We start from the raw sequence: 27862 nt of genomic DNA on the forward strand, positions 1-27862 counted from the left end.
AGAAATTGTGCTCCGGCGGCGTGGCAGCAGCAGGAGGCCCCATTAGCTAAAGTGGTCCTTCAGGTTAAGAACAGTTTCAGGTTACGTACGGACCTCCGGAACGAATTAAGTACTTAACCTGAGGTACCACTGTACATCGGAGCAATAAAAAATATAACAACATCATAGCCAAAAACATCTAAAAGCATCTAAGTGAAGAGAAGCTGTGACTGTGAGCTGTGTCCCACCATTGCTATAACAAAATCTCTTCATGCAGGATTTATAAATCAGTGAATCCATACAATCTTGTAGGGAATCTTCCAGCTGTGAACACTTTCATGGTGCTAACGCAGTTATTTTGAATCTTCAGTTCAAAACAAAAAATATGGAAACTACCCCCCAACCCCCCTTAAAGGATACGCAGAAGGACATGACAGTAGTTCCTATGGTAATAAAACAACTAATGTTATTTTAGTACTCAAGAGTCACTGGATGACATGGGGGGAAATAGGATGCCACATGAAGTATTTCCTGGCATTATTCATTGCAGAATACATGTTCATCTGGAACTGTAGTTAAAGCTTTCATAGGTTCATGGGTTTTATTTGCATTTCCCCCCTTCTCTTTAAGCTTTACTGCTTCGCTGACGGCAGTAATAGAAGGGAAGGCGTATTTGTCTTTCCCAACTGTCACTGATGACACAAGATAAGCAAAATGGATGTGGGTGTTTCTGTTTTGTTTCTTGCTAATGAGGCTTTTCAAGTATTTTTGTAATGAAATGAATTTGACATTCAAAGTGTTTATATCCATTTCCCTCAGCAGGGTTGCTTTGCGGGAAGAAAATATCTACAAAGTTTATGCAAAAAAGAAAAAGGAGGAAGGGGGGGGGGAAAGACAACATATATCTGACAAAGGCAGACAAAGGCCAGCTATAGAATTTGAACCATTAATTACCACCCCCTGCATTAATTTTATATACCAGTAACTGTTGAGTCAACAGAGGCTTCAGCTGGGAACCTCGAAGTCTGTGGTTGGGGCCTGACCTCACACACAAAGTTCAGAGTGCCTTTCATGTAGCTAAAGCAGCAGGGATGGGCATCTTCAGCCCCAGTGGTGGCCAAGAAGTATGAAGGCTCTGACTTTGCAAGATCCAATATTAAATCAGTCCTATATGTGTGGGAAGTTCCTAGTTTGGGCATGAAGGGGGGGGCTGAGGGGGGGGGAGTTTCCAGAAGGATGCAGGAACACTAGAAGCACAAAGGCATATACCCCATGTGAAGGCCTGGAATATATTATATTTAATAAATGGATGGGCAGGGAGCACTAGGAGCCTAGTATTTAGCACTTGTCTAATGAAGCAGAGGGGACGCAGGTGGCGCTGTGGGTAAAAGCCTCAGCGCCTAGGGCTTGCCGATCGAAAGGTCGGCAGTTCAAATCCCCGCGGTGGGGTGAGCTCCCGTCGTTCGGTCCCAGCACCTGCCAACCTAGCAGTTTGAAAGCACTCCCAGGTGCAAGTAGATAAATAGGGACCGCTTACTAGCAGGAAGGTAAATGGTGTTTCCGTGTGTGGCTCTGGCTCACCAGAGCAGCGATGTCACGCTGGCCACATGAACCGGAAGTGTCTCCGGACAGCGCTGGCCCCCAGCCTCTTGAGTGAGATGGGCGCACAACCCCAGAGTCTGTCAAGGCTGGCCTGTACGGACAGGGGTACCTTTACCTTTTAATGAGGCAGAAGATTCCATGAGCAACAGCACCCAGATTCCACAGCTCAAACACCAGTGTGGTGTAGTGGTTAGGAGCGGTAGTCACGTAATCTGGGAAACCGGGTTCGTGTCTCCGCTCCTCCACATGCAGCTGCTGGGTGACCTTGGGCCAGTCACACTTCTGTGAAGTCTCTCAGCCCCACTCACCTCACAGAGTGTTTGTTGTGGGGGAGGAAGGGAAAGGAGAATGTTAGCCGCTTTGAGACTCCTGAAGGGGAGTGAAAGGCGGGATATCAAATCCAAACTCTTCTTCTTCTTCTTCTAAATCGGTGGGTCTGCATTGGGGCCCCAGCCCGGCTTCAGCTGCTGCCGCAGCCTGACTACGGCCTTATCCACACTTAGTTTTTGTCTCACGCTTTCCAGGCTTTTAAACCTCCAGGCCCAAGCACACTTTGGTTTTGCCTCAGAACTTTTCCCGTAAAATCCCGCTCCTTAATGCTGAAGCACAACAAATGACAATTCAGGTTTTCTGCATATTGTCATTTGCTCTGATTCCAGAGTGATTTAAAGAGTGGGCTTTCATGGGGAAAGTGTCAGGAGAGAGAGAGAGAGAGAGAGAGAGAGAGAGAGAGAGAGAGAACACGCACTTGGACACGGAGCTTTAAAGCATGGAGGATGCCTGGAAAGTAGAGGGAAGATACCGTAAGTGCGGATAAGTCCGCACACATACAGAATTTTACCTGTGAGTCCTGCAAGATCTGCCTCCTGCTTTGCTGATTTAACTCTAGAAAGGCAGGAGGCCAAATTGATGATGCCAATGGTAAGGATGTAAAAAGAACCAAAGACCGGTTTAATTCATCATCCTGTGTATGGCCAGATACACATGGAAAATTCACCAAAATCTTCACTCCCATTTCATCATTTGTGAATGCAATTATGATGGTTTTGAATAACCCTAAAGTTTTCTGGAGAAACGGACTCTCCCTTCCAGTTTCATTTCCACCTCACTTTTTAGAGCTTTCCTCTTTTGAAGTCAAATGTGACTGTGATGGACTTCCTGGGCCACTTGCAAGTATGCTGAATATGATAACACTAAATTTGAATTCAAGATCCATTCCAGACAATGAATGAGAAACATTATGCTTTAAAAAAGAAAAAGCCTCATAATACTCTCTCAAGGTAACTTTACCGTAGTTGAATTGCTAAAGGAATTATTAGATAGACATCTTTTGATAAAGCAATTCTCAGCAGATTTTAATTTCCTTGGGGGAGGGGAGGGGAGGAGAAATCTAACTCTCAAAGCTTTTTGTGTCTCTGTAACTGACACTCCAGATGCAAAAGATAAGGAAAAGGCATTATTTTCAGGAACATATTGGCTCACTTTTGCCTTTATGTTTTTCATTTATGAGGACGAAGAGCTAAGCAAGCTCTCAAGCAAAAAGCAGTGTGGTTTTGTGATTAGAACAAAGTGGGGGCCAGAGAGAGAGAACCAAAAATAAAGGATGACTTTTAATGTTTTTTCTGGATCTGCTGTGTGACTGTAGAGTTGTTCTACTCTTCTGAGCTTTTCCAAATGCAAAATGGGATGAGACATAAGCCTTTATTCCTACTGTTTTGAAATTCGTGTTGATAGCAAATCCAACACAAAGAGAAGTCTACATTTATTTCAGCCATGCTGTTGTGGCCAGGAAAACCTTCATTTTAAAGTAGCTCCTCATATACTCTCTCAGTGCAACACACACGGTTCAAACATCCTTCCTCTTGTCCCACAACTTCTCCCCAGGAAAACCTGCTCTTTACTGCTGAATGCCAGTCAGGTTTTTTTCTGGATTGACATTTACCCCAATTTAGTGCTAAAGAGTGCATTTTCCAGGATAAAGTGGTGGGGCAAAGGCAAAACCAACTGGACCCATGCCAAGCAAGGGAGAAATCACTCTGACCTGTGGCTTCTAGACTCAGGGCAAGCGGAACAGTGGATGAGCCCCTGTCCTGGTTCACCTCCAAACAGCAGATACAGAATGCAGCGAGCCATGTTTCACACAGTGGTAAATTAATCAATGCAGTCTTCTTTATGAACAGAATAATACTTTTACTTGAAGAAAATAAACTTGTTCATAAACAGCATAGTTAAAGAGCATGCACAGAGTGCTCATAGCAGCTATCTTAGTCTTCAGAGAGGCACAGATCTTAGTTTCTGAATAACTGGAGCCTGGAGCCACTCTGCCTGCAACTCACATACGTACTGAGCTGAGACTGACTCAGACTCGGAAGTTACATTTACAGGGAACCCAAGACGAGTCACAGTGACCTGGCAGTTTACTGCTAACAGTTACTGCTAGCAGGCTTGAAATGATTGTGTAGGACCAGACAGCCCTTCAAACAGGGTTCTTCTCTGTAAAGAAGGAAGACAAGCCCCCTAGGCCCACCCCAAACATTAAGGTGCAGCTGTTTCTAAGCAGGAGCATTAAGTCAAAGTGCATTATTTGCCCAAGAGGTGAAGAAATCAATAGTAAAATTCAGAGTGACTTTATAAAAGTAAGGATGTACCTCTTAAGTTACCAATTACAAGAAGTTTTACTTTTTTGACAGCCACAAATCATTAATGGAAACATTTAGGGGTCAAAATGATTCACTACAAGCTATGTCTTTAAAAGGGTTTTTTTATGAATTTATGCTATTATCACACATTTAAAAGATAAAACCAAAACCATTACTGTTTTGGTTAGTTGGAGGCAGAGTGAGAAAAAGAGTCAAAGTGAGTTTTGCACTTGATGGAGAAAATTGTTATTGTTATGTATTGAAGTTCTCACCCTGGCCACCAGGAGTGTTGTGTATGTAGTTTTCACTCAGGTCCACATCAGTTATTTTAGGCGGGAAACCCTGGGTTGTTGTTGCTACATTGTTGACAGCCAGCTGCCTATAAAAGCAGGCCGGCTGAGCTGTTTGCTGTTCAGTTCTGCTCCAGCTTACAAATAAAGAGCTGCTTTGGAGATATCGCTGCGTCGTCTGCTATGTCTACCCACTATTTAACACTGGCGACGAAGGTGGGATCAATGGACATCAGAGCACAGCCAGACGCGGCCACCCTCTGAGCTGAGCTGAATCATGGAGCTGAAACACTGAGCGAAATCACAGAACGGAACCAATTCAGAGCTGACTGTTCTGGCTAGAGCACTGTGTTCCATCCACTGCCTCCACATCGGCATCGGAACCATGGCTTCACTCGTGCCTCTACCGCCGTTTGCCCCAGCCTCTGAATCATGGGACTCCTACCTCGCTCGGTTCGACTGCTACCTCCAAGCAAATGAGCTGACAAGTGGGTCTGAAGAGCAGAAGCGGGGCCTCTTCCTCAGCCTTTGTGGACCTGAGGTGTTCAAGACGGCCCGAGCATTGGTTGCGCCTTTAGCAGTCCAGGCAGCACCGTGGGACACGATTCAAGAGAAGCTCTGCAACCACTACGCGCCAAAGCCATCCAAGATTGCTGCCCGCCATGCATTCTACCACCGGAACCAGGCAGAGGGGGAGTCAATCAAGAACTACACCACCGCCCTCCGACAGGATGCAATGCACTGCGAGTTCCGAGACTTAGACGATGCCCTGATGGATCAAATCGCCTGCAGGGTCCAGGACATCCGTCTGCAACAGCGTCTCCTCGCCAAGCCAGACCTCACACTGCAGAAAGCCATTGAGGAGGCTGTGGCCTCAGAAGCTGCTGAACGCTCTGCCCAGGAGATCCGCAAGGTCAGCAGCCTGCGTCACATTACCACCGTGCCTGACCGTCCACCAAGTCCACTCACGGCAGTTCCTTCGACAGCAGCGGAGCCAGGGAACTCGGGCTCAATGCCACATTTGGTTGCACCACAGTCGCAGCCATAATCGGAAGGCCACCCGGACTCTGGTACTGGCCCTCGGCAATGCAGCAGGGTTTCCAAGTGCCCAGCATATTTAAAAGACTATGTTCACTGGACAAACTGCACATGTAAAGCTGTATGGTGAATAGGGTCAATTAATATGCTTATGTTCCTTACTGAAACCAATAAGGGTATTGCTGTATGTAATGGAACCACTATGATTGTAACTAATGCCCTATCTCGGTGGGGAAAAGTGTTATGTATTGAAGTTCTCACCCTGGCCACCAGGAGTATCATGTATATAGTTTTCACTCAGGTCCACATCAGTTACTTTAGGTGGGAAACCCTGGGCTGTTGTTGCTACAATATTGACAGCCGGCTGCCTATAAAAGCAGGCCAGCTGAGCTGTTTGCTGTACAGTTCTGTTCCAGCTTACAAATAAAGAGCTGCTTTGGAGAAATCGCTGCGTCGTCTGCTATGTCTACCCACTATCCTGGCTCCCAGAAATAGCCTGTAAGATACTTGGCTGGCTTAAATGGTGAAACTGTCTGTTAACTTCTTTTCTGTCTGTTCGACCTGTGTATATGTCAACAAACTGCTAATTTCAACAGACATTAAAGCCTCCAGAACCCTTTCCTAAAAAGGGAACAGATTCTGTCAAATGTCACTCCTAGAATATCTTACCATTCACAGTAGGGAGATGCAGGAGAGCCATGAAAAGGTCTGCGTCGTATCCTTCCCTATGGAGCCAGGGTAGCCTTATCACCAGGAGCCATTAGTAGGATTAAAATGCCCAGGTAGTTCTACAGCATCTGAAGGGTACCACATTGGTTTCCCCTGGCCCCTACCTAGAACACAGCTGCAGCCTTGGGAAAGAAACCTAGAGGGAGAATGGACTTTTGTCTACAGCGACGTGAGTGGTTTTTGTAAGTTGTCTTGTAAGGAGTTCTCCTAAACACTGGGTGAAAATGTTTTAAATAATAATAAGAACTGATTGAGCAAATAAATAAATAAACAACACACAATTTGGAGAGTCTTGGCCAGGCAAGAATCATGTAGGAATTTTGAAAGATGTTAAAAGATTAGTGAAATCTCTCAAGGGGGTGTCTCACTGCTAAGCAATTTTAAGAAATGTAAATCCATCTTGTTTTACTGAGTCTAGTAGGGAGAATATATATTATAAATAAACACCAGCTATTTTTTAAAAAGAAAAAAAACCCACCAATGTGACACAAGACATTAGGCAGAGAAAATTGAATGTGGGTGTGGAGACACTGCACACAAACATGCACATGTGTAATTAAACCTTTAAAGTACAGCTGAGTGATTTTCTTACCCCAGTCCAAGATTTATTAATACACATGTCAATGTCAAATCTAATAAAGGCACTGTGTTAATTGTAATTGTAGAGCCAGCTGCTAACACCTGTCAAGGTATTTCTGGCGCAGAATATGCTCATTGTGTGTGAGCCTGGTGACAGCCCTGAGTACAAACAAGGCAGTCTTTTATTTCCACACTCTGTATTTCAAAAGTTGGTTTAAGTGTCAGATGAGTTGCTTGCTTTGCATCACTAAAACCATGAGATGTGACGCTGTTCTGTGCAAACAGAAATCCAACACTCAAGAAAGGCCCAAGAGTAAAATAGCATGAGATTTTCTAATAAGCACTAGGTAGAGTTGCCCATGGAATTTGCCTAAAGCAAACTCCGAGGTCAACTTGAAGAGTCCTGCTGTGGCAAAAAAAATTATTATTAAGGACCTAATGTAACGAAGTGCTGTACAACAGCAGATGCCCACAGGCTTACAGTCAAGAATAGAAGCCATCATCTTTTATTCAGAAAATGCTTAAAGTTCAGCACTATACAAAAATACTTAAAACACAGAAACATAAGAGAATGGGAAGCTCGATTCCTGACCTTTGTATCAGTAACTACAGCAGCCATGTGGGATACCTTGGCTCAAGAACTGATGGATGGCTGTGTTTGGGTTGCTGCTTTTAATGTAGTCCATCACTGGGTTCTGTGGTTGAGTGGATGGGATTGAAGCCAGCCAATTCAATCTGCTTCCTCCCTCTCTACCAACAAGCAGACCAAACAATGAAACTCTGTGATCCTGTTTTTATTCACTAGCCTGTTTCTTGGCATTGGGGAGCCTCCAGACCACGGGCCTAGGCCATTCCCTACAAGCCACACCCACCAGCCCCAAGGCCAACAGCACATCATGTGTGGAGCAGGTATGGACATGGCGACAGAGGAGCAAGCGGGAACTTAATGTGAGCTCCTGCCTCTTCCTTCACAAGCAGGGCTCCCTTTCACTGACAGGAAGCCCCAATATGTAGCTGTGGGGGTTCTTTTGCTCCATTTTGAAGACGCTTGCATTCAAATTGCTTCCTAAAATGGAGTGCTCTGAAATGGAGCAAGCTGCTTTGAAGTTACTCTTCCAGGCAGGGGTGCCAATTTGAATAAAATATGGGAGGGGCAGGTAAGGCCTGACCTGCATAATCAATCACAAGACACAGCACACAAACACACCTTTTGAATGGTATTGTTCATCAACTTGGGGGGGGGGGGCAGGATACTGTATTTTCTACAATGTCTGTTGTGGGGTCTTTTAGAACCAGGTGAGGCAAGCTGATTCAAAACCTGGAATAGGAGACTTTGAAATGTCCCAGCTGTCTTCTGCTAGACTGGGAAATTTTAGAGCTTCAGCAGGAAGCAAGCAGAACTGGAGCCCAATGCAGTACGCAAAAGATACTGCTTTGCTCAACCCCATTCTAATCACCACACTATCCAGGCACTCATTTCCCCCTAATTTCAGGTAAACTGAAAATATGCTCCAAATTAGGTACAGATCACAGATACTATTTTCCCAAAGGTATCATCCACCACTCTAATAAAGTAACTTGTAGCAAATTTCTATCTTTTGCTAATGTAAGGCAGAGCTTTAAACATTCCACTTATGTCTGTGAATATTAATGTTTCCTTAGCAATTAAGGCAATGAGTAGATAGTGATAATGAGGAAATGCTATTTGCGTTACATTATTTGATTTTGCCTTACCGTTACCATTGGCTGCTTAATTCAACCAGAAATGTCTTGTCATTTTAAATATTAGTCATGCACATCAACCATCAATGACTAGATGAATCAAAGGGATTAGGGTCTCACATTCCCAAGTCAGAGCTGAGCCATTAACAAGGCATGTTGAGGCACATTAGGGAATACCCAACCCAACACACAACTTTGCTCTCTCTTCCCCCAAGAAACAAAACCAAGCTAACCAAGCTAATTGGAGAAATGTCCAGAGCTGGAAGAAGGTAGAGAAATGAGGAGAAATTGTCAGCATGGGAGAGATTTTGTTTTGATGGAGAGGTCATACTGGAAAAAGTGACAAGTGGGGTGCCACAGGGTTCTGTCCTGAGCCCATTGTTGTTCAGCATCTTTATAAATGACTTGGATGAAGGAATTGAGGGGATATTGAGGGGATATTCATCAAATTTACAGATGACACCAAACTGGGAGGGTTCTCACAGAAGACACAATCAGGATTCAATATGACCTGAAGAGATTGGAGAACTAGGCCCTATATGCCTGAAGGAGCGTCTCTGCTCACGTTGACTAGCCCAAACACTATCTCAAAGGACCTTCTGGTGGTTTCCATTCCTGTGGAATGCCCACCCATCAGATGTCAAACTGACAAATAACTATATGACTTTTAGAAGACATTTGAAGGCAGCCCTGGACAGGGAAGTTTTAAATGGTTGGTGCTTTATTGTATTTTTAATATTTTGTTGGGAGCCAACCCAGTCAGATAATTATTATTTTTTTATTATTTACAAAATGAATTTCAACAGGGACAAACATAAGGTTCTCTACTTTGGCAGGAATACCCACCTACACATATATAAGATGAAGGACACCTGGCTTACCAGATTTAGGGGTCTTAGTAGACCACAAGCTTAACTTGAGTCAACAGTGTGCTTCAGAAGCAAAAAAAGCTCATGCTATTCTAGGCTACATCAACAGAAGTATAGAGTTCCAATCAAGGGAGTAATTGTTGTTGTTGTTGTTTAGTCGTGCCTGACTCTTCGTGACCCCATGGACCAGAGCACACCAGGCACTCCTGTCTTCCACTGCCTCCCGCAGTTTGGTCAAACTCATGCTGGTAGCTTCGAGAACACTGTCCAACCATCTCGTCCTCCGTCGTCCCCTTCTCCTTGTGCCTTCCATATTTCCCAACATCAGGGTCTTTTCCAGGGAGTCTTCTCTTCTCATGAGGTGGACAAAGTATTGGAGCCTCAGCTTCACAATCTGTCCTTCCAGTGAGCACTCAGGGCTGATTTCCTTCAGAATGGATCAGTTTGATCTTCTTGCAGTCCATGGGAGTCTCAAGAGTCTCCTCCAGCACCATAATTCAAAAGCATCAATTCTTTGGTGATCAGCCTTCTTTATGGTCCAGCTCTCACTTCCATACATCACTACTGGGAAAACCATAGCTTTTACTATACGGACCTTTGTTGGCAAGGTGATGTCTCTACTTTTTAAGATGCTGTCTAGGTTTGTCATTGCTTTTCTTCCAAGAAGCAGGCATCTTTTAATTTCGTGGCTGCTGTCACCATCTACAGTGATCATGGAGCCCAAGAAAGTAAAATCTCTCACTGCCTCCATTTTCCCCCTTCTATTTGCCAGGAGGTGATGGGACCAGAGGCCATGATCTTCGTTTTTTTGATGTTGAGCTTCAGACCATATTTTGCGCTCTCCTCTTTCACCCTCATTAAAAGGTTCTTTAATTCCTCCTCACTTTCTGTCATCAGTGTTGTGTCATCTGCATATCTGAGGTTGTTGATATTTCTTCCGGCAATCTTAATTCCGGCTAGGGATTCATCCAGCCCAGCCTTTCGCATGATGAATTCTGCATATAAGTTAAATAAGCAGGGAGACAATATACAGCCTTGTCGTACTCCTTTCCCAATTTTGAACCAATCAGTTGTTCCATATCCAGTTCTAACTGTAGCTTCTTGTCCCACATAGAGATTTCTCAGGAGACAGATGAGGTGATCAGGCACTCCCATTTCTTTAAGAACTTGCCATAGTTTGCTGTGGTCGACACAGTCAAAGGCTTTTGCATAGTCAATGAAGCAGAAGTAGATGTCTTTCTGGAACTCTCTAGCTTTCTCCATAATCCAGCGCATGTTTGCAATTTGGCCTCTGGTTCCTCTGCCTCTTCTAAATCCAGCTTGCACTTCTGGGAGTTCAAGGGAGTAATAGTCCTGCTCTATTTTGCCTTGACGACCCCTCCTGGAATACCGTGTTCAGTTCTCAGCACCACAATTTAAGAAAGATATTGACAAGTTGGAACGTTTACAAAGGAGGGCAACCAAGACGATCAAATTCTGGGAAGCAATCCTTAAGAGAAATGGTTGAGGCATTTGGATATGTTTGGTTTCCTATAGGGGCCATCCAGGCCTAACTCATTAGTTCCTGTATCAGACACCTGTGTTTGACCTTACCATCAGCTCCAGGGGGGCTTAAACAGAAAATCCCACAGTGTTGGAGAGGAAGCCCAGTTCGCCTCACCTTTCCATAGTGAGTCCCTGTGATGCTATTGGTAGTCAAATACAGGGGTTTGCTATTAGGAACCACTGGATCTGGTCTGGAGGGCCCCTCTAAGAAACCAAACACTTTTGCAGAACCAAAATGCCCTGCAAGAGCATCACAGCTAGAGAACCAAGCACATAGCATATGCTAAAATTGCACCACTCACTTTCTACCTGGATAGGTTGTCTGGGTTTATTCTCCCTCTTTGCTAGGGATGGATGCTAAATTGTTGGGAGTCCAGGGATTCCAGGCCATGGATGAGATTATTCTACAGAAGCATGATAACAGGAGTTTGATTTCATGGCACTGAACACCCATCTTGAAGGGAGCAGGTTATGCTCCAAGGAACCAAGCTAATTTTGTGTTGCACATAAATCTACATGTGATCTATCACATCTTTGCCCAAGTTTTCCTTCTAAGCGTCTATGGCATCCTTAACCCTTCTGTAATTCCATTAATGCCTTGGGTTATGTGCTTTTAAAATCATCCAGCACTGAAATTCTTCCCCCTGCTAAAGAAAGTGGGATTGGATTGTAAATGCGCCTAAACAAGCCTGTCACACAAATGACATGCTCATTTTTTACCAGATAATTTACCTCAAATGCACGAATACTCAACTATGCACCAATTAAAATACATGTTCCCTTGCACTCTGCACCTGAAGATTGTGACTTATCTTCCTAATCCAGCATGGCCCATTAAAAGCCACTTAACTTGCCAGGCTTATCGCCTTCCAATTAACAACATGTCACAATCCTCCAGAGAAATGTAACAAACTTCACTATTCTGCATGTGCTAGGTGTATCAGTGACAAATAAACATTAACCTTTTCAGGACAATGCTGTCCTGGGACTAGTCCATCTGCTATATACCCGTATTTTTCGCTCTATAACACGCACCCGACCATAACACGCACGTAGTTTTTAGAGGAGGAAAACCCGTAGGCATGCCACCCGTAGGCATTCCCTCCATAACATGCACAGACATTTCCCCTTACTTTTTAGGAGGAAAAAAGTGAGTGTTATGGTGCAAAAAATACGGTAATTATCATGGGGATTCACGACCACAACTTGATGGGAAAGAAAGCATTGGCTTGGGGGAGGGGGCAGAGGAGCCAGCCCATAGGGACTGAGGTCCCTTCACCCCCCATTAAATATTTGAGGGAGGCGGGGCCCCCGTCAGATGGTGTGTGTGCACCATATCTTGTGAATGATTATGTGGGGCGGAGCTTACCTTCCCCCCTCCATATTTTATTCAAGTTGGCACCCCTGGGCGGAGCCAAATTGTTATGCATGCAGGCTTTGTAGGCCAAACCCATGCTGCGTGCATGTCATTGCAGGCCTAGCCCTTAATGCCTCCTGGAGCTTCAACTGCATAACAAAAGACAGGGAGGATTCTAAAACGCTCCAATGAGGTTGTCGGTAGCTGGCAGGCAGCCAATCCCCTGCTGCAAAAGGGCCAGTGTTGTGATTCACTAGTTGCAACACAAGGTGACCTATCACCTATAAGCCTGGGCTGGCTTAAGGTGTCTATATACTGGGTCCGGGGTCGGCAACGTGTGGCCCATGGGCCAGATCCGGCCCACGAAGATGGTTTTACCGGCCCATGAGCTGCCCCTGAACTAAGCCACCCACTCGGCGAGTTCCCTGCATGCTGCGCTAAACTGGCACAGCATGGCGCGGTGAAGGGACTCACCGAGCAATGCCAGAAATTGCGTCTGCGCATGCGCAGATACCGAAAATTGCTTCTGCGCATGCCCAGACGCCAAAAAATGCTTCTGCACAGGTGCAATTTTCGACATCTGGACATGCACAGAAGCGATTTCTGGCGCCGCGGACATGTGCAGACACAATTTCTGCATGCGCATGTGGTGAAACCTGAAAGTATACACTTCCAGGTTTGCTACATTCGTAACCCGAAAGTTACGTATCCAGAACAGTGCGTAACTAGAGGGTCCCCTGTATAGCTAATGGGCACCACTGAGCTTTGTTTTATACAAAGTGATTAGAAACCTGAATTGCATATTGAAGCTGAGAGCTCAGAGCAACTCTTGAAACCGATCATAGACAGATAGATAGATCACATGCAAGGCCAATCCTGGGGCCTATACACACCCCTAGTATTTACATATGAGCAAGCCTATGATGATCAAACATGTTCAGACAAGTGGTATTTACACACTGTCCTCACATAGGGACATGGCTGGAGAGAGAAAGGTGCTAGCTGCTTGAAACTGCGAGAGAGTATTTACCTCCACCAGCCGTCAGAATCTGCAGAGCTGTGTCCACATGCTCCCATTTTAAAGGGAGTACTACCTTTTTATGGAAAGTAGTCATAAGGGTTGGTTTGTCAGTGGCTGTTAAAAATCCATTATGCCCATGAGTCTGAGACCATTAAAAAGCTGTCAGCAAAAAAAAACCCAGATGGCTCTATCATCATGTTAATATGTTACAATTAACCTGTGATTAGTCATTTTGCACATTAAGATCAACTCTCTCCTTCATAAAGCATTTTGAAGCACTCTCAATTTGGGCCTATATAAAGCGGGACTAACCCTTCTCTGCACCCGGCAGCCTAATCTTGAAATGATTTCCCTCCAGCCATGTGACAACATTGCCCAGGCATTCTTGTTGAGAACGTCAAACTTGGTTCTAATTATAATCAACGTTTATACCCTGCCCCTTGCCTCGACAAGCAAACATTGATGGGCTATTGTAATCAACTTACATCATTTTTGGAAAAACTGGAGACCAAATTCCCCAACATCAATCTGCTAAGTGCAAGCAATTTCAACGCAAGAGTGGGAAAGACAATTTTGAGCTTGCAAGAGAGCTGGGTTTTGAGACCAAGGGTCCCCTGCCTGAGCTTCTCTCTAGCGTGCAGGTATTCCAAAGACACCCATATAAATGAGGCCGGAGTTTGCCTTGCCAAGTTGTGTGCACGTTTTGACGGTCATCCTGAATGGTTCATTACCAGGTGATTGGCTAGGGGAGTTCACATTTGTCTCTGGGACAGGAAGTAGCATGATCAACTACATCTTGGGCTCCTCTGCTCTGATAAACTAGGTTGAAACCTTTCAGGTGGGATACCACAGTGAGAGCGATCACCTCCCTGTGATTCTAACCATCAGCTCTTCCTTCCCCGTGCACCCTCTTCATGAACCCCCTGCCAATGGAACTGATCTGGCATGAGCCATGAACTTTGCACCAATGGCAATTATTCATCTTTGACTCCGGCCACCAAATTTAAAAATCCTCTGCTCACATCTGCATTGCCTCTGACTCCTGAAGCAAGCAAAGATTTCCTGCTTAGAATCCCTTGCACCAGAGACTCAACTCACAAACTTCTCCAACAGTCCCAAACTGAGATCATGTTTGTTTCCTGCTTGGCAGGGGGTTGGACTCGATGGCCCTTGTGGTCTATTCCAACTCTATGATTCTATGTAGAGCTTCTATAATTAACTCAGTAATCCCCCAAGATGCTATTGAATCATTTGAAATCCTAACAACATCTCTGAATGAGTTTCCAAAACAACAATTCATAGTGCGAAGCCCTTTGCTGCAATCTGGTTTGATAAGGAATGCAGAGATCTCAAAACACACATCCGGAATATCTTCCAACAACACCGTAAGGAAGAGGCCACTGCCCCCCCCCCCCAGAATATATCCGATCTAAAAATGTATTACAGCATCTTATTACAAAAAAGAGATCTGAACATACCAACAAACAATGGGAAAAGCTCCACTATGCCATAACCTCAAACATTGCATTGTAGAATTCTTCTCTTCAGCAATGCCCCTTTTCAGAGCACTTCATTGCATTCCCACTCCTCCAAAGTTTTATATTTACACAGAGAATAGCAGTCAAACAATTTGAGATTTATTTTACTTTTTAAAAAGCTTATCCATTCCTTTGGGTTTTCTTAAGCAATTAATGTGCATATTAAAAGCGTAGCCTGGCAGCAAGAACACATGAAGTTAGACAACAGATCAACAGAGCCAGACTGATACCCAGAGAGAACTTGCTGCAAGACAGACCCAAAAAAGAAAATAACAGAACACCTCTAGTCATCACATACAGCTCCCAAGTTAAAACAGTACAACACATCATCAGAGATCTACAACCTCTCCTGGACAATGACAGTTCTCTTTCTCAAGCTCTGGGAGGAAGACCTTTCATTGCCTACAGACAGCCACCCAATCTTAAACAACTCCTAACCCACAATAATACTGCAACCAGACTTAACACGGACACTGGCACCAGAGCCTGCAATAAACCCAGATGCCAACTTTGCTGCCACATACACCCGGACAACATCATTACTGGCCCCAACAACATCACACATACCATCTCGGGACTATTTAATTGCTCATCATCTAACATTGTGTATGCCATCAAACGCCAACAGTGTCCTTCAGCTCTCTATATTGGACAAACAGGCCAAACCTTACGCCAAAGAATAAACGGACATAAATCTGACATCAAGAATCACAAAACAGAGAAACCAGTAGGAGAACACTTCAATCTCCCAGGACATTCTATACAAGATTTCAAAGTAGCTGTTTTACTACAAAGGAATTTCAGAAATAGACTGGAAAGAGAAGCTGCTGAATTGCAACTCATTACCAAACTTAAAACCATGGAGAGACATGGTCTGAACAAAGACATTGGATTCTTATCTCATTATACATGACTAAGCCATTTTTCACCTTCTCACCCCTTGCCTTTTCCTGTAAGACCTATTGCAGTCGTTAAGAGTCGTCAACAGGCTCATCTCAGCTATCTGCCAATCACCCATTCCCACCACCCTTCTGAGTAATACCCCTCCCCACCTTCTCACTATATAGAAGGATCTGGCAACTTCTGTTTCAGTGTATCTGAAGAAGTGTGCATGCACACGAAAGCTCATACCAAGAACTAACTTAGTTGGTCTTTAAGGTGCCACTGGAAGGATTTTTTTTATTTTGACTATGGCAGACCAACACGGCTACCTATCTGTAGCAAGAACACAGTACAGGTAACATAATTCTTCTAGCCCAGGGGTTGGCAACCTAAGGCCCATGGGCCACAAGCGGCCCAGGGGGTCGTTTAACTGGCCCACAAGCCACCCCTGAACCAAGCCGCCTGCTCAGCGAGTCTCCACACGCTGAGCTAACCCGGCGCAGTGCGGTGTGGGGACTCGCTTCTGCAGCGCCGGAAATGGCGTCTGCACAGAGGCTGGAAATCACGGGCAGGCACACGCAATCCGGCCCACAGAGGGGTCTCTGCTGGAGTGAACTGGCCCAGGCGAGGTAAACCTTGCCAACCCCTGATCTAGCTGGTATCACCTTTGTCTAGATATTTAAATTACTGGCCTTATTGTCAAGCTTTTTGTTACCCCTCTGCAAGAAGTTTATTTTTCTCTGCTATTCTACCTGAATTACTGCAAATCCATATAACCTGTTGAGTACTACAGTCCCCTTTGTGTATGTGAAATGACACACTGGTATTTCAGATGAGAAACAGAGCTGCTTTCTGACGTCAAATCTCTACAATCACCAAGCAGACGGTTCTATATTTGCAAGCCTCAAAAGGTTTGGGGTTTAGATGATAAAGGGCACTGCTTTTTATAATCTATTATTAACTGCCATGTGTGTGTCTGTATATATTACCACCAGGATTTCTCCAAAGAGAAGCAAGGCACGTTTTAGACGCAGAGTGATTAACTACTTTCCCCATCTCCACCTTTTATATATTGTTTACAAGAATAAATTCTTTAAAATACTGCTTCCAGTATTTCCCCATCTCTCAAATATCAGAATCCTACAGAACATTTTGGTTTTAGTACAAGCAATGTTTTTAATTAAGAAATTTTTTTAGAACAAAAAGAATAGAACTCTTTGGTTGCTTTCAATAGATTCTGTTCAAATGCATTAAAATTTGGTTTTAAATGTCTCACCTGAATGATTATTTTATAATTTATTGGGCTATCTACATGCTTTACTGCTGCTTCAGTACAACTTCTGATGGTAAATAAAACCACTATAAACATGGGATTACACACACACACAAGCACACACAATTAGTAATGTTGTTGTTGCTGTACTTGGGGGGGGGGGGAGGTATCTCAAAAGTAGGGCCATCACATTTGAAATAAGCAAACACGCACGTGCACACATCTTTGACCACACACTACTTTTTAAAATATAAGATAAAACACATTTCATTTGGGCAATGAAAAATTAGACAGTAGCTTTATTAAACAGCCAAATCCAACCAAGTCTACTGGCTCTCCTCCAGCCTAGATACAAGGAGTGGGGTATCAATCTAAGATGGGTCACAACTGTCACCAGATTCTGCTGCAGAGCTCCCTTTCCCCTTGAAAATAAATAACTTTTCCAAATGATTTATTGAGTTAAGAATCCCTTTTCTCTCATCCTGAAGAACAATTGCAACAAGCAATATTTTCTTTTGTAAGCCTGAGCTGAGCTAAGGAGGAATCTGCATCCTTTACCCTACAACAACTCCAACACTACTTGTGATCTGTTGCTTCAGTCTTCTATCCATAACAAAAAGTGCTGATCACAAACCAGCTGTGTTGCTTTTTGTGTTAGCACTCAATCACCGTAGGAAGAAATACCTGAGAGATTAATGAGATCTTTTTTCTTCTCATATAGCTCAGTTTATCTCATAAGATCTATTTCCTGTACTTTGATTTCAAGGAATGTCATCTCTCTGTTTCCACATTCCTCCAATTTTTCATTTTCTTTTGCTGTGCCCTCTCAGCAGTTTCTCAACATTGCCTCATTATGAGACAGAGAAATAATTGTTAACCTCATGTTTTCCCCATAGGTTCTGAAGTCTAACAGTGCAGTGAATCTGAAAACAGAAAAATACCCATTACCCAAAAAGATACGAAAAGAGAGCCATACACAGAACAAACCCAATTATTTGGAGATTGTCTATTCTGATGGGACTTTTCTATCAGACATGGATTATGTATAGAGATCTTCTAATCTGCTTTAATCTGCTTTAACAGCAGCCCAACATCAGAGTTCATCCAAGGTGGAGCAGAGAATCAGGTGAGAAGTCTTAGAATCATAGAATTGTGGATTTGGAAGAACCCCAAGGCCATCTAGCCCAACCCTCTGCAATGCCAGACTCTCCACTCAAGTATCCATAACAGATGGCTAAATATACAGTCTTGATTGACTTATACTACAAATCTTCCAATTCACATTTTAAGCTCAAACTGTGATTCCTCAGCCCTTCTGCAGTTTACCTCTGCAAGACAGTAGGAAATGGACTCAAGGGCTACTCTTCAAGAATGAGCATCTGGTAAGTTCAGCTGCATTGATGCATTGACCAGTTTTGGAATACTGCAGGTATCCAGTCTAGATGGTTCTGGGAAGGAGAAAATTCACTCTAAATCAATGAAGTGACTGAACAAGATGAGCAACCATTTATTTTATTATTACATTTATATCTCATCTTATCTCCAAAGAGCTCAAGATGGCAGACATGGCTCTCTCCTCTCCATTGTACCACACATGGTTGGTATGTTCTGTTTGGCTTGGTGGGTCACACACTGTGCAGACCCTGCCTTACCTCAGTGCCGCTGCACAAACCCCTTAAGTAGGATATTATTTTGTATTTTATTTACCACATTTTTAATCAAGGAGCTCAGGGTTGCCAAGGGTCAAATTCTGAGGTTGTGGATTCATTTTCAGGAGGAGCAGTAGGAGAGTTCAGAATCGGAACTCATAGCTGCATTCACCCCAGTAACTTGGGGATTCCTATGGTAGAAATGCATTTTATAATGATGTCAAGTTCTACCTCTCTGTATTCTGCAATTTCAGTGGTGTCCAGATGCCATTACAATGTATATCTTTTTTCCTGCATCAGTAGCTCCTGGTGGTGGGGAATTGCAAAACATAACGCCATAAGGACATGATTATAGTGAAAGAGAGGGAGAACTCCCCCTAGGCTGCCAGCCCTCCCCACCTTCCTTCCCCCAGGCACTGGAGAATGGTGAAATATTAAACTATCAGGATAATAACGACAGGCACCTGGCATATTTATATAGAATGGCATATTAAATGAATGAAGTCACTGATTTGAGAGTGGGGCAGGGTTTGTTTGTTTGTTGTAAAATCTGCTCTTTTCAAGACCACCGTCCTCTCTCTGCAGACCAGAGAATTACAGAATCATGGAATGGTAGAGTTGGGTGGGACCCCAAGGGTCATCTAGTCCAGCCCCCTGCAATGCAGGAATCTCAGGGAGGTGGTGGGAAAAACAGTTTCCACTTGCTTTTTTGAGATTTTTCAACTCTGGCTATTTCACACAGTTCTAGCTGGAACAATTTTGACAGTATGATTCACCTGAAGAAAAACTCCCTGCTCCTTATGATGTATTATTGAGGCTGCAACAAGCTTGATCGGTATTGCTTTCCACCTGTGCCAACCACTCCAGACATTGCCAGAAACTGGCATATATATGTGTGTGTGTGTTTTTCATTTTCCTGGCCTTCCAAGCATGTCAGGTCAAATGCTCTTTAGCTCCAAAATTGATTTCTGATATCATATGATAGAAATTCACTACCGTGTATTTTTAAGAGGACTTTAGAAAGGGAATGTGATTGGCCCTGATAGACCTTGACACACGGAATGCTTGGAAGCAGCTATCCTTTGACCTTATCCTGCTAAATGCTTTTGTATCAGAGCAGCACTGCAATTGTACACCTATAGAATAGGTAATGAACTATCTTTCGTTGGACCAGCTGTAGCAGCTGAAATTGATTCCCCCCCCCCTTTTTTTTTTCTTTGCAAGCTGGATTCTGGGAGTCATGGCCAGCCCAAATCATAAAAAGTTTTAGTATCTGTCAAATGACCACCTTTTGTGCTTGATTGCCTGCTAAGGGTAGTTGATGTGTCTAAAATGAGACTTGATGGTTCAGAGCTATTACCAGCCAGGTCACAGCTGAGATCAGTATTCCGCCAGTATGTCTTTGGGGCAGAGAGAGAGGGAGAGAGAACAGCTTGGAACTGCAAAGCAGCCAGATCAGGGAGAAACAAGCCTGGCTATTCCAGCTGGCTGGACCGGTTTGAAGCAGATGCTGCTGGTTGAGGGGAGCTCCCTCCCTCCCTCCCCCCCCCCCGTGTGTGTGTGTGTCTGCGTGTGCATTGCACATACAAGTATCCCTAACTTTAATCCAAAGATAAATGGACCCCTGTAGGGCTGTTCCTTGAATCTCTCACTTAAAAGAGAAGGACGGACAGAAGTGGGTATGTTTAGCCAGAAATAGAAAGGGGGTTGGGGGGAGGGTGGCACACGTGTTAAAGGTAAAGGGACCCCTGACCGTTAGGTCCAGTCACAGACGACTCTGGGGTTGCATGATAGTGCTCTTCAAACACCTAAATGGCTGTCACAAAGGCTGAACACACGTTATACCCTTAAAGAACTGAAGCACATTATTTTGCTCAAATAATTCTGGGCTATGTGATTTAACCCTCACAACATTCTACTCCCAGCAACCCTTAACAAACTACAGTGCCCATAATTCTTCAAGTGGAGGATTGTGCTTTGAATGTGCTTTAAAGGTCTGCATGCAGCCAAAGACTTGCTTTCTGCTATCCCCACAGGGAATGACTCTGCCTAAGGGGCTTGAGAAGTTATGGGAGGCTAGATTTTGACTGGGCATTAGGAGAAACAACTCAACAGTAACAGCAGCTTGACAGTGGGACCACCTTCTTTATAAGGGTGATATGCTCTTCCTGACTGGAGGCCAGCTATCTGCTGGAGATGCTCTCACTCTGGGTTTCCTGCATCAGCAGAAGGTTGGACTTTGTGGGTGGAAAGCTCCCTCCAAATCACAGTGGCAGGAGTGATTTCCTACATGTACATCATGCTACACAATCATCTTCCCAAATTCACCTTAGCAGCTAAGTGGTATTTATTTGGTGGGGGCCCTTATGAAGTTGCAAGATTAGAAAACAACAGCCAACAGTGTGATGCAGCAGCAAAAAAAAGCTAATGCCATTCTAGGCTGCATCAACAGAAGTATAGTGTCCAGGTAAAGGGAAGTAATAGTATGACTCTCTACTGCCTTGGTCGGACCACACCTGGAATGCCGTGTCCAACTCTGGGCATCACAATTTAAGAAGGTTGTTGACAAGCTAGAACATGTGCAGAGGAGGGCGACCAAGATGATCAAGGGTCTGGAAACCAAGCCTGATGAGGAACGGCTGCAGGAGCTAAGTATGTTTAGATTGGACAAGAGGAGACTGAGAGGAGATAAGAGAGCCATTTTCGAATAACTCAAGAGCTGCCACATGGAAGAGGAAACAAGCTTGGTTTCTCCCGCTCTGAAGGATAGGACTCAAACCAAGGGCTTCAGGTTACAAGAAAGGAGATTCCAACAAACATCAGGAAGAACTTTCTGACAGTATGAGCTGTTTGACAATGGAACGGTCTCCCTTGGGAATTCCTTCCTTGGAATTTGTTAAGCAAAGCTTGGGTGGCCATCTGTTATAGTGGAAATTCCTGCATTGTATGGGGTCTGACTAGCTGACCCTTGGAGTCCCTTACAACTCTATAATTCTATGATTCTATGAAAAATGAAACAATCAGTCACTAGGTATTTGCAATTCCTTCCCAATTTTTATGCTTCTTCCAAATCCTGCATCAGAACTGGTGTCCTGGCCCCATTTCCAGTTTATTCTGAACTCAAGAAACGTGCCCAATGCAATGCTATATATGTTGAATAAGTACTACTTATTATCTCCCCAAAGACAAAGAAATGGAAAACAGTGTGACACATATGAACTTGATAATGTGATTTACATGTGAAAGTGCCCCTATGGTTTGATTTGCATATGAAAGAATCCCAAGACACAAAACAAAGGATTAGAAAGCATGGCAAGAGTGCTATTAGCATAGAGAACAGAGATTGTCCTACAGACCAACCTTTTTAAAGAATTTCGGTATATTTATCACTCACAAGTAGATAGCTCTAGTGGGTTTTTATTGCTGTAAAGGAAGGGGAGGGAAGAGAAAAAGTTTTTTATCATCTAAAAGGGAGGCACACTCACTGAAGACATAAATGTCTGGATCTGCAGTCAGTTCTCCTTGACTTTTGCTCCGCCACTCCTTTAATGTGCACATTTCAAGAAATAGCAGGATCTGCCTACCCTGGCTGATGAAAATGTGTGTGAATACGACTTAGCAACCCAAAAGCAGAGTCCATTACAGAGGTGGTGAAAGATTCGTCTCACTAGTAGAACACAGGATGGCTACGTCTGTCCATCCAGCTGATCCAAACCAAATTGAATTCATTGGCATAGAGAATTCAATATTCTAACAGCTCCCCATGCACCAAACCCCATGGAAACAAATGCTCCCTAGCTATACCAGCCTGGTGGTAATAAAACATTATTGGGATATATAGTTGGACAGACTGTAAATAATAGAGAGATGGGCTCCCTTTCCATCACTATGGGTGGAGCATCATCTCACAAAAAGCCTGTCACCAAGGAAGAGCATCGAGGTCAAGGAACACAGGAAAACACGATCCACAGATGTGCTACCTGTCTGCACCTACCTGCCATTAAGAGGGGGTCAGGGAAGGGGGGGAACACCCCACCCTCTTTCATGAGCATCCGCAGGTCTCTTGCGAAGCACCTGAGCAGTTCCTGTGGCAGCAAGCTATGATAAAGATCTGCCTTGCACTCTGAGGTTTGAAGGCCAGGATCATAAGGTATGTTCAGCCTGGATAAGAGATGACTGAGAGGAGATACGACAGCCATCTTCAAATTTCTAAAGGGCTGACCCATGGAAGATGGAGCAATCTTGGTTTCTCCCGATACAGAGGGGAGGACCTGAACTAATCAAGTTACAAGAAAGGAGATTCTCAGTTTACAAAAGTCCGTGCATTGTAAACCTTTTAAAAATATTTTAAAAGAAAGAAAGAAAGGAGATTCCCACTAGACATAGGAAGAACTTTCTGATGCTAAGAGCTGCTGGACAATGGAATGGGCTCCCTTGGGAAGTGGTGGACTCTCCTTCCTTGGGGGTTTTTAAGAAGAGCTTGGATGGCCATCTGTCATGGAAGATCTAGTTGAGATTCCTGCATTGCAGGGGGGTTGGACTAGTTGATCCTTAGGGTCCCTCCCAACTCTACAGTTCTGTGATTCTGTGTAATCAAGAAGGTGAGGGTCTGGCTACAGAGAAAAACTCTCAGGCTCTGCCAGAGGAGCACCACATGTTCTAGCATATGGGAACTTTTTTTTTTTACCAATTTCTAGTTTGTCTTCATTGGCTTCAGTGTCCTTCCAACATCAGCACACAAGTGCTGCAAACCCTTTTCTATATCAACTATAGTCCTCTTCCAGCTGAGGATTCAGGTTGCTTGGCCCACATATATGAAGAATGGTCCTTGCACACTGGAGGGGGTGGCTAGGAAGTGTTTTACCACGTTTCTCACAACTTATGTTCCATAACAAGAGCTATGCTTAAACCACACTGTTGTCTGCTAAAAAGATAAAGGTAAAGGACCCCTGACAGTTAAGTCCAGTCACGAATGACTCTGGGGTTGTGGTGCTCATCTCGCTTTACTGGCCGAGGGAGCCGATGTTTGTCCGCAGACAGCTTCCAGGTCGTGTGGCCAGCATGACTAAGCCGCTTCTGGCAAAACCAAAGCAGCAAAGGGAAACACCATTTATCTTCCCGCTGGAGGGGTACCCATTTATCTACTTGCACTTTGACATGCTTTTGAACTGCTAGGTTGGCAGGAGCTGGGACCAAATAACAGGAGCTCACCCTGTTGCAGCGATTTGAACTGCCGACCTTCCATTCAGCAAGCCCAAGGCTCAGTGGTTTACACCACAGTGCCACCCACATCCCCTGTCTGCTACTCATTAGTAAATGACAGTGTCATAAAGGGTGTCATGGAAGGAGGAAGACAAGGAAGAACAGAGCTCAGGAAATGCTTTATGTGCACAGAATGAATCCCCCACCCCTCTTGTGAAAACAATCTTCTTAGTGCTATCTTGGGCAAGTCACACATTCTCAGCCTTCTCATCTGTAAACGAAATGTGATGATGGCTGCAAACTTGGATGGCTTTAAAATGAATTGAGACAAATTCCTGGGTGAGAAGACTATCAATGGCTGCTAGTGCTGGTGGCTGTGTACTTCCCCTTCACTACACTACGTGAGCCAGTGTGGTGTAGTGGTTAAGAGCGGTAATCACGTAATCTGGTGAACCGGGTTCGCGTCTCCGCTCCTCCACATGCAGCTGCTGGGTGACCTTGGGCCAGTCACACTTCTTTGAAGTCTCTCAGCCTCACTCACCTCACAGAGTGTTTGTTGTGGGGGAGGAAGGGAAAGGAGATTGTTAGCCGCTTTGAGACTCCTGAAGGGGAGTGAAAGGCGGGATATCAAATCCAAACTCTTCTTCTTCTTCTTCTCCCCTTGCATCAAAGGCCATATGCCAATGAATGCCAGCTGCTATGGAACATGGGCAGAAGAGTGTGCTTGTGCTGATAACTTGCTTATGGGTTGACCACTGATAGAACAGGATACGTGTTTGGTCATACCCAGCAGGGCTCTTCTTACATTATGTTCTTAAGTAGGGATAATAATACTTGCCTATTTAACATGGTTGTCATAAGTGCTACCCAAGAATATATGTTCTTGTATTACCTGCTTGGTAATAGGTAATGGTAAAGGACCCCTGAACGGTTAAGTCCAGTCAAACTTGACTATGGGGTGCAGCGCTCATCTCTCTTCAGACCAAGGAAGCTGGTGTTTGTCCACAAACACTTTTCTGGGCCATGTGGCCAGCAGGACTAAACTGCTACTGTCACACAGAGGACCGCGACAAGTGCATGGAAATGCCATTTACCTTCCCATCACAGCGGTACCTATTTATCTACTTGCGCTTGACATGCTTTTGAACGGCTAGGTTGGCTTGGTAATATCACCTGCTTGGTGAAGGAAAAACAATTAAACTGGCACACTCTTCTAAGATCGGTGTGTGTGTGTGTGTGTGTGTGTGGTGTGTGTGTGTGTGTGTGTGTGTGTGTGTGTGTGCGCGCGCGCTATAAGACTGGTACCTTCCTTGGACCTTTGCAATAGGATGTAGTTTCAAGCCAGTTTCATAAAAACACATGACCGTGCCCTGTAGGATTTATATTTCTTAGGGTGTATTCCACTCTGCTTCCCAGGCACTAAGTTTCCACAGTTGCCAATCAGATGCCTATAAGAAGCCCATGAGTAGGGCATAAGAACAATCGCTCCCTCAGCCTTACTTCTGAGAAGTAAAGGATTATTATGCTGTTAGACTTATGCTTTTCAGTGGGGACATGGCATGGCCTTAATTGTATAATCCTGTACATTTCTATTAAAAAGTATGGCTCAAGTTCAATTGGACTTACTTATAGATAAGTATATATACTGTAGGATTTCCACTGAAGCAAATGGAAACATGTGTGTAACTCCATTCATTGTTTTGTTTTTTTACCACACACACATATAGTAGTAGCCTTTAAGCAGAATTGTCCATTACATGCAAATACTGTTCATTTCGTGATGTGAGATCACTTAGTATGATTGCACTTTTTGTTCAGTAACTGGACAAAATTCCAAGCCACTTCACGCAATGGAGACCACTTAACACAAATATTTGCATGTAATGGGCCATTTTACTTAAAGAGCCCAGTGTAACTTTAGAAACAAATTAAGAGCAGAAAGAGTTCACATGATGCTGTAAGAACAGCCTTTGTGAACACGCACAGAAAAAAGCAGCAAAGGACATACGGGATATGGGGCCACTGAAAGCCATCTCAGCCGTACACACTCTAGATCTGATAAACGACCCTTTTTCTTAATGGTTTCTGTCCAATTTGTACATACGTAGTTAATTTGACGCTATGCCATAGTTTACTAAGCTAATCTGTTATCAAAAGAATGTTGCCCTTTCCCCATTTATCAGTGACTTTGTGCCCTTTAAAATAGAGAAAAGAGGCACGCACTCAATAATTGAGATACACAGAGTGATTCAAAGAGTTTTCTGGAGGCCAGTTTGTGGAGATGTGGCATTAGTACATCCCTATGCGGGAATGAAAGAGTGCGCTGCCATATGCTATGTAAGCTTATCAGCTTTGGTGTTTCCAGAAACATGAAAACTCCAAAACATATTTTCAAGAGGGTATAGTCATAACATCTTCTAATACATGCTTAATTTTGTTTTTACTTGGAGGTCACCTTTGCTTAGATAACTGCTTTGCCCCATTCTGCTGCAGAAGGAGATCAGAACACAAATGGAATAAGAATGAATCTGAATGTAAAAACTTCACCCAGGAATGCCCCACCACCTGTGACCATAAATTGCAGTGTGATCTTTGTTTTGTTCTTGGCATAACTCCACACTTGAGATTTAAAACCTGTGTGATATCTTCATGGGACCATGAAGTGTGCTGAGGCTATGAGGCTAATTGTCCCCACATAATATTTATTTAAAATATTTTCTCCCACAAAGTAGGATTGAAGGGAGTTAAGTGCATATTATTAAATCATCACAAAACAGTAATTATAAAAACAAAATAATTTACCATTACATGCAACTTTCTGTAGCAGCAAAATAAGTATATAAATCCAAAGGCAGAAGCAAAAACTGTATTGAAAGGGAAATTTAAAAACTTACAACCAATGAATTAAGCTTCCCACCAAAGGAATGAGAGAACTCCTAGCCTTTCACCAGCTGTTTATTATGGATAGCTGTCTTAGACATAACTGATGGATATCAATATTTATAATAATAAACACATATTGTGAGAATGATTCTGTGGGACTTGGACAATCTGTACAAAGCAAGTTGTGTGATTCAACAGTGGTCACTCCTACCAAGACTGAGAGACTCCCAGTCCAACGAAGGCACTCCTGAAGCCAAGTGCATTGCAATAATCAGTAATGCTGTTCTGCAGCTAATTTGTGTTATGGGTTTATTTGGAAATTTTCTCCTTATTCTGCAGACAGAATCTTTGCCCTTATGGCACTTCTATTTTTTTATTCACTTCCATTTAGTGAATCGCATTGCCTTTCAATGCCCACTAATTGTGCAATTTGCAGCTCCAGCTTTGAAGTGGACGTGTGTGTGTGTGTGTGTGTGTGTGTGTGTGTGTGTGTGTGTGTGACTCTATTTGTACAGACCTGTGGTTCACATCCTGCGGACTGCAGACCCACAGTTATCCCAAGGGGTCCGCGATTAATACTCTTCCAGACAGTGCTTGGTTTAGTTCTTCTGCCACGCTCCTCTTCACAGCAGCAACATCTCCAAGAACCTTGCTTATCTCCAGGAGTGCTGCTTGCATCTCTTGCAAAGTGCAGGAACACAGTTCAACAGCTTTGGCCTGTGTCTTCCTCACTTCCCTTGCTGATGCTCAGTGAACTTCAAAGAGCCTGGCACTGAGGTGCAGGAAATCAGTACTTTGGGGGTTGCATTCCCCGCTTTGCCGTATTGCTTGTGGAGGCACATTTTGCCCAGGGCCTTTTACGTTGCACCACACAAAGGGCTTATTAGTGGGAAGCAGAATACAGCTTGGCAGCTTAAAGACCCCAATTTGATTTCAGCGGGCTTTGCATTGTGGACCATTGGTGGGCTTTCTGCAGAAGAATTACTTGTTGAATTCTGTTTCCTTAGTTTACTTCTGGTGCCTTATTGGAATAAATTCTATGGCTGGGGCTTTCCCCCTGGTTTC

At 43.9% G+C, this 27862-nt stretch overlaps 1 protein-coding gene and 2 long non-coding RNA genes across 3 annotated transcripts in view; 1 reads left to right on the top strand and 2 right to left on the bottom strand.

Moving 5' to 3' along the window:
• LOC310706086 overlaps positions 1 to 27862 on the bottom strand; it is a 1025148-nt gene that overhangs the window by 306582 nt on the left and 690704 nt on the right. The gene's annotated exons all lie outside the window — the stretch shown is intronic.
• LOC310706140 overlaps positions 1 to 27862 on the bottom strand; it is an 88835-nt gene that overhangs the window by 23256 nt on the left and 37717 nt on the right. The gene's annotated exons all lie outside the window — the stretch shown is intronic.
• LOC310704610 (uncharacterized protein) lies at positions 4469 to 6019 on the top strand. Its single transcript, XM_083498257.1, has 2 exons — positions 4469 to 5423; positions 5566 to 6019. Exons 1-2 carry the CDS (start codon positions 4896 to 4898, stop codon positions 5629 to 5631), a joined length of 594 nt encoding a protein of 197 aa, XP_083354383.1. The 5' UTR covers positions 4469 to 4895; the 3' UTR covers positions 5632 to 6019.

This window comes from Podarcis liolepis (assembly GCF_965112155.1).
Source record: "Podarcis liolepis genome assembly, chromosome: 4".
Lineage (NCBI taxonomy): Eukaryota > Metazoa > Chordata > Lepidosauria > Squamata > Lacertidae > Podarcis > Podarcis liolepis.

Excerpts from the sequence above, each read along its gene's own strand:
- LOC310704610 (XM_083498257.1), top strand. The coding sequence starts at position 4,896 with ATGGCTTCACTCGTGCCTCTACCGCCGTTTGCCCCAGCCTCTGAATCA. Across the intron at positions 5,424-5,565 it reads CTGCCCAGGAGATCCGCAAG|GCCACCCGGACTCTGGTACT; the intron begins GTCAGCAGCCTG and ends CATAATCGGAAG.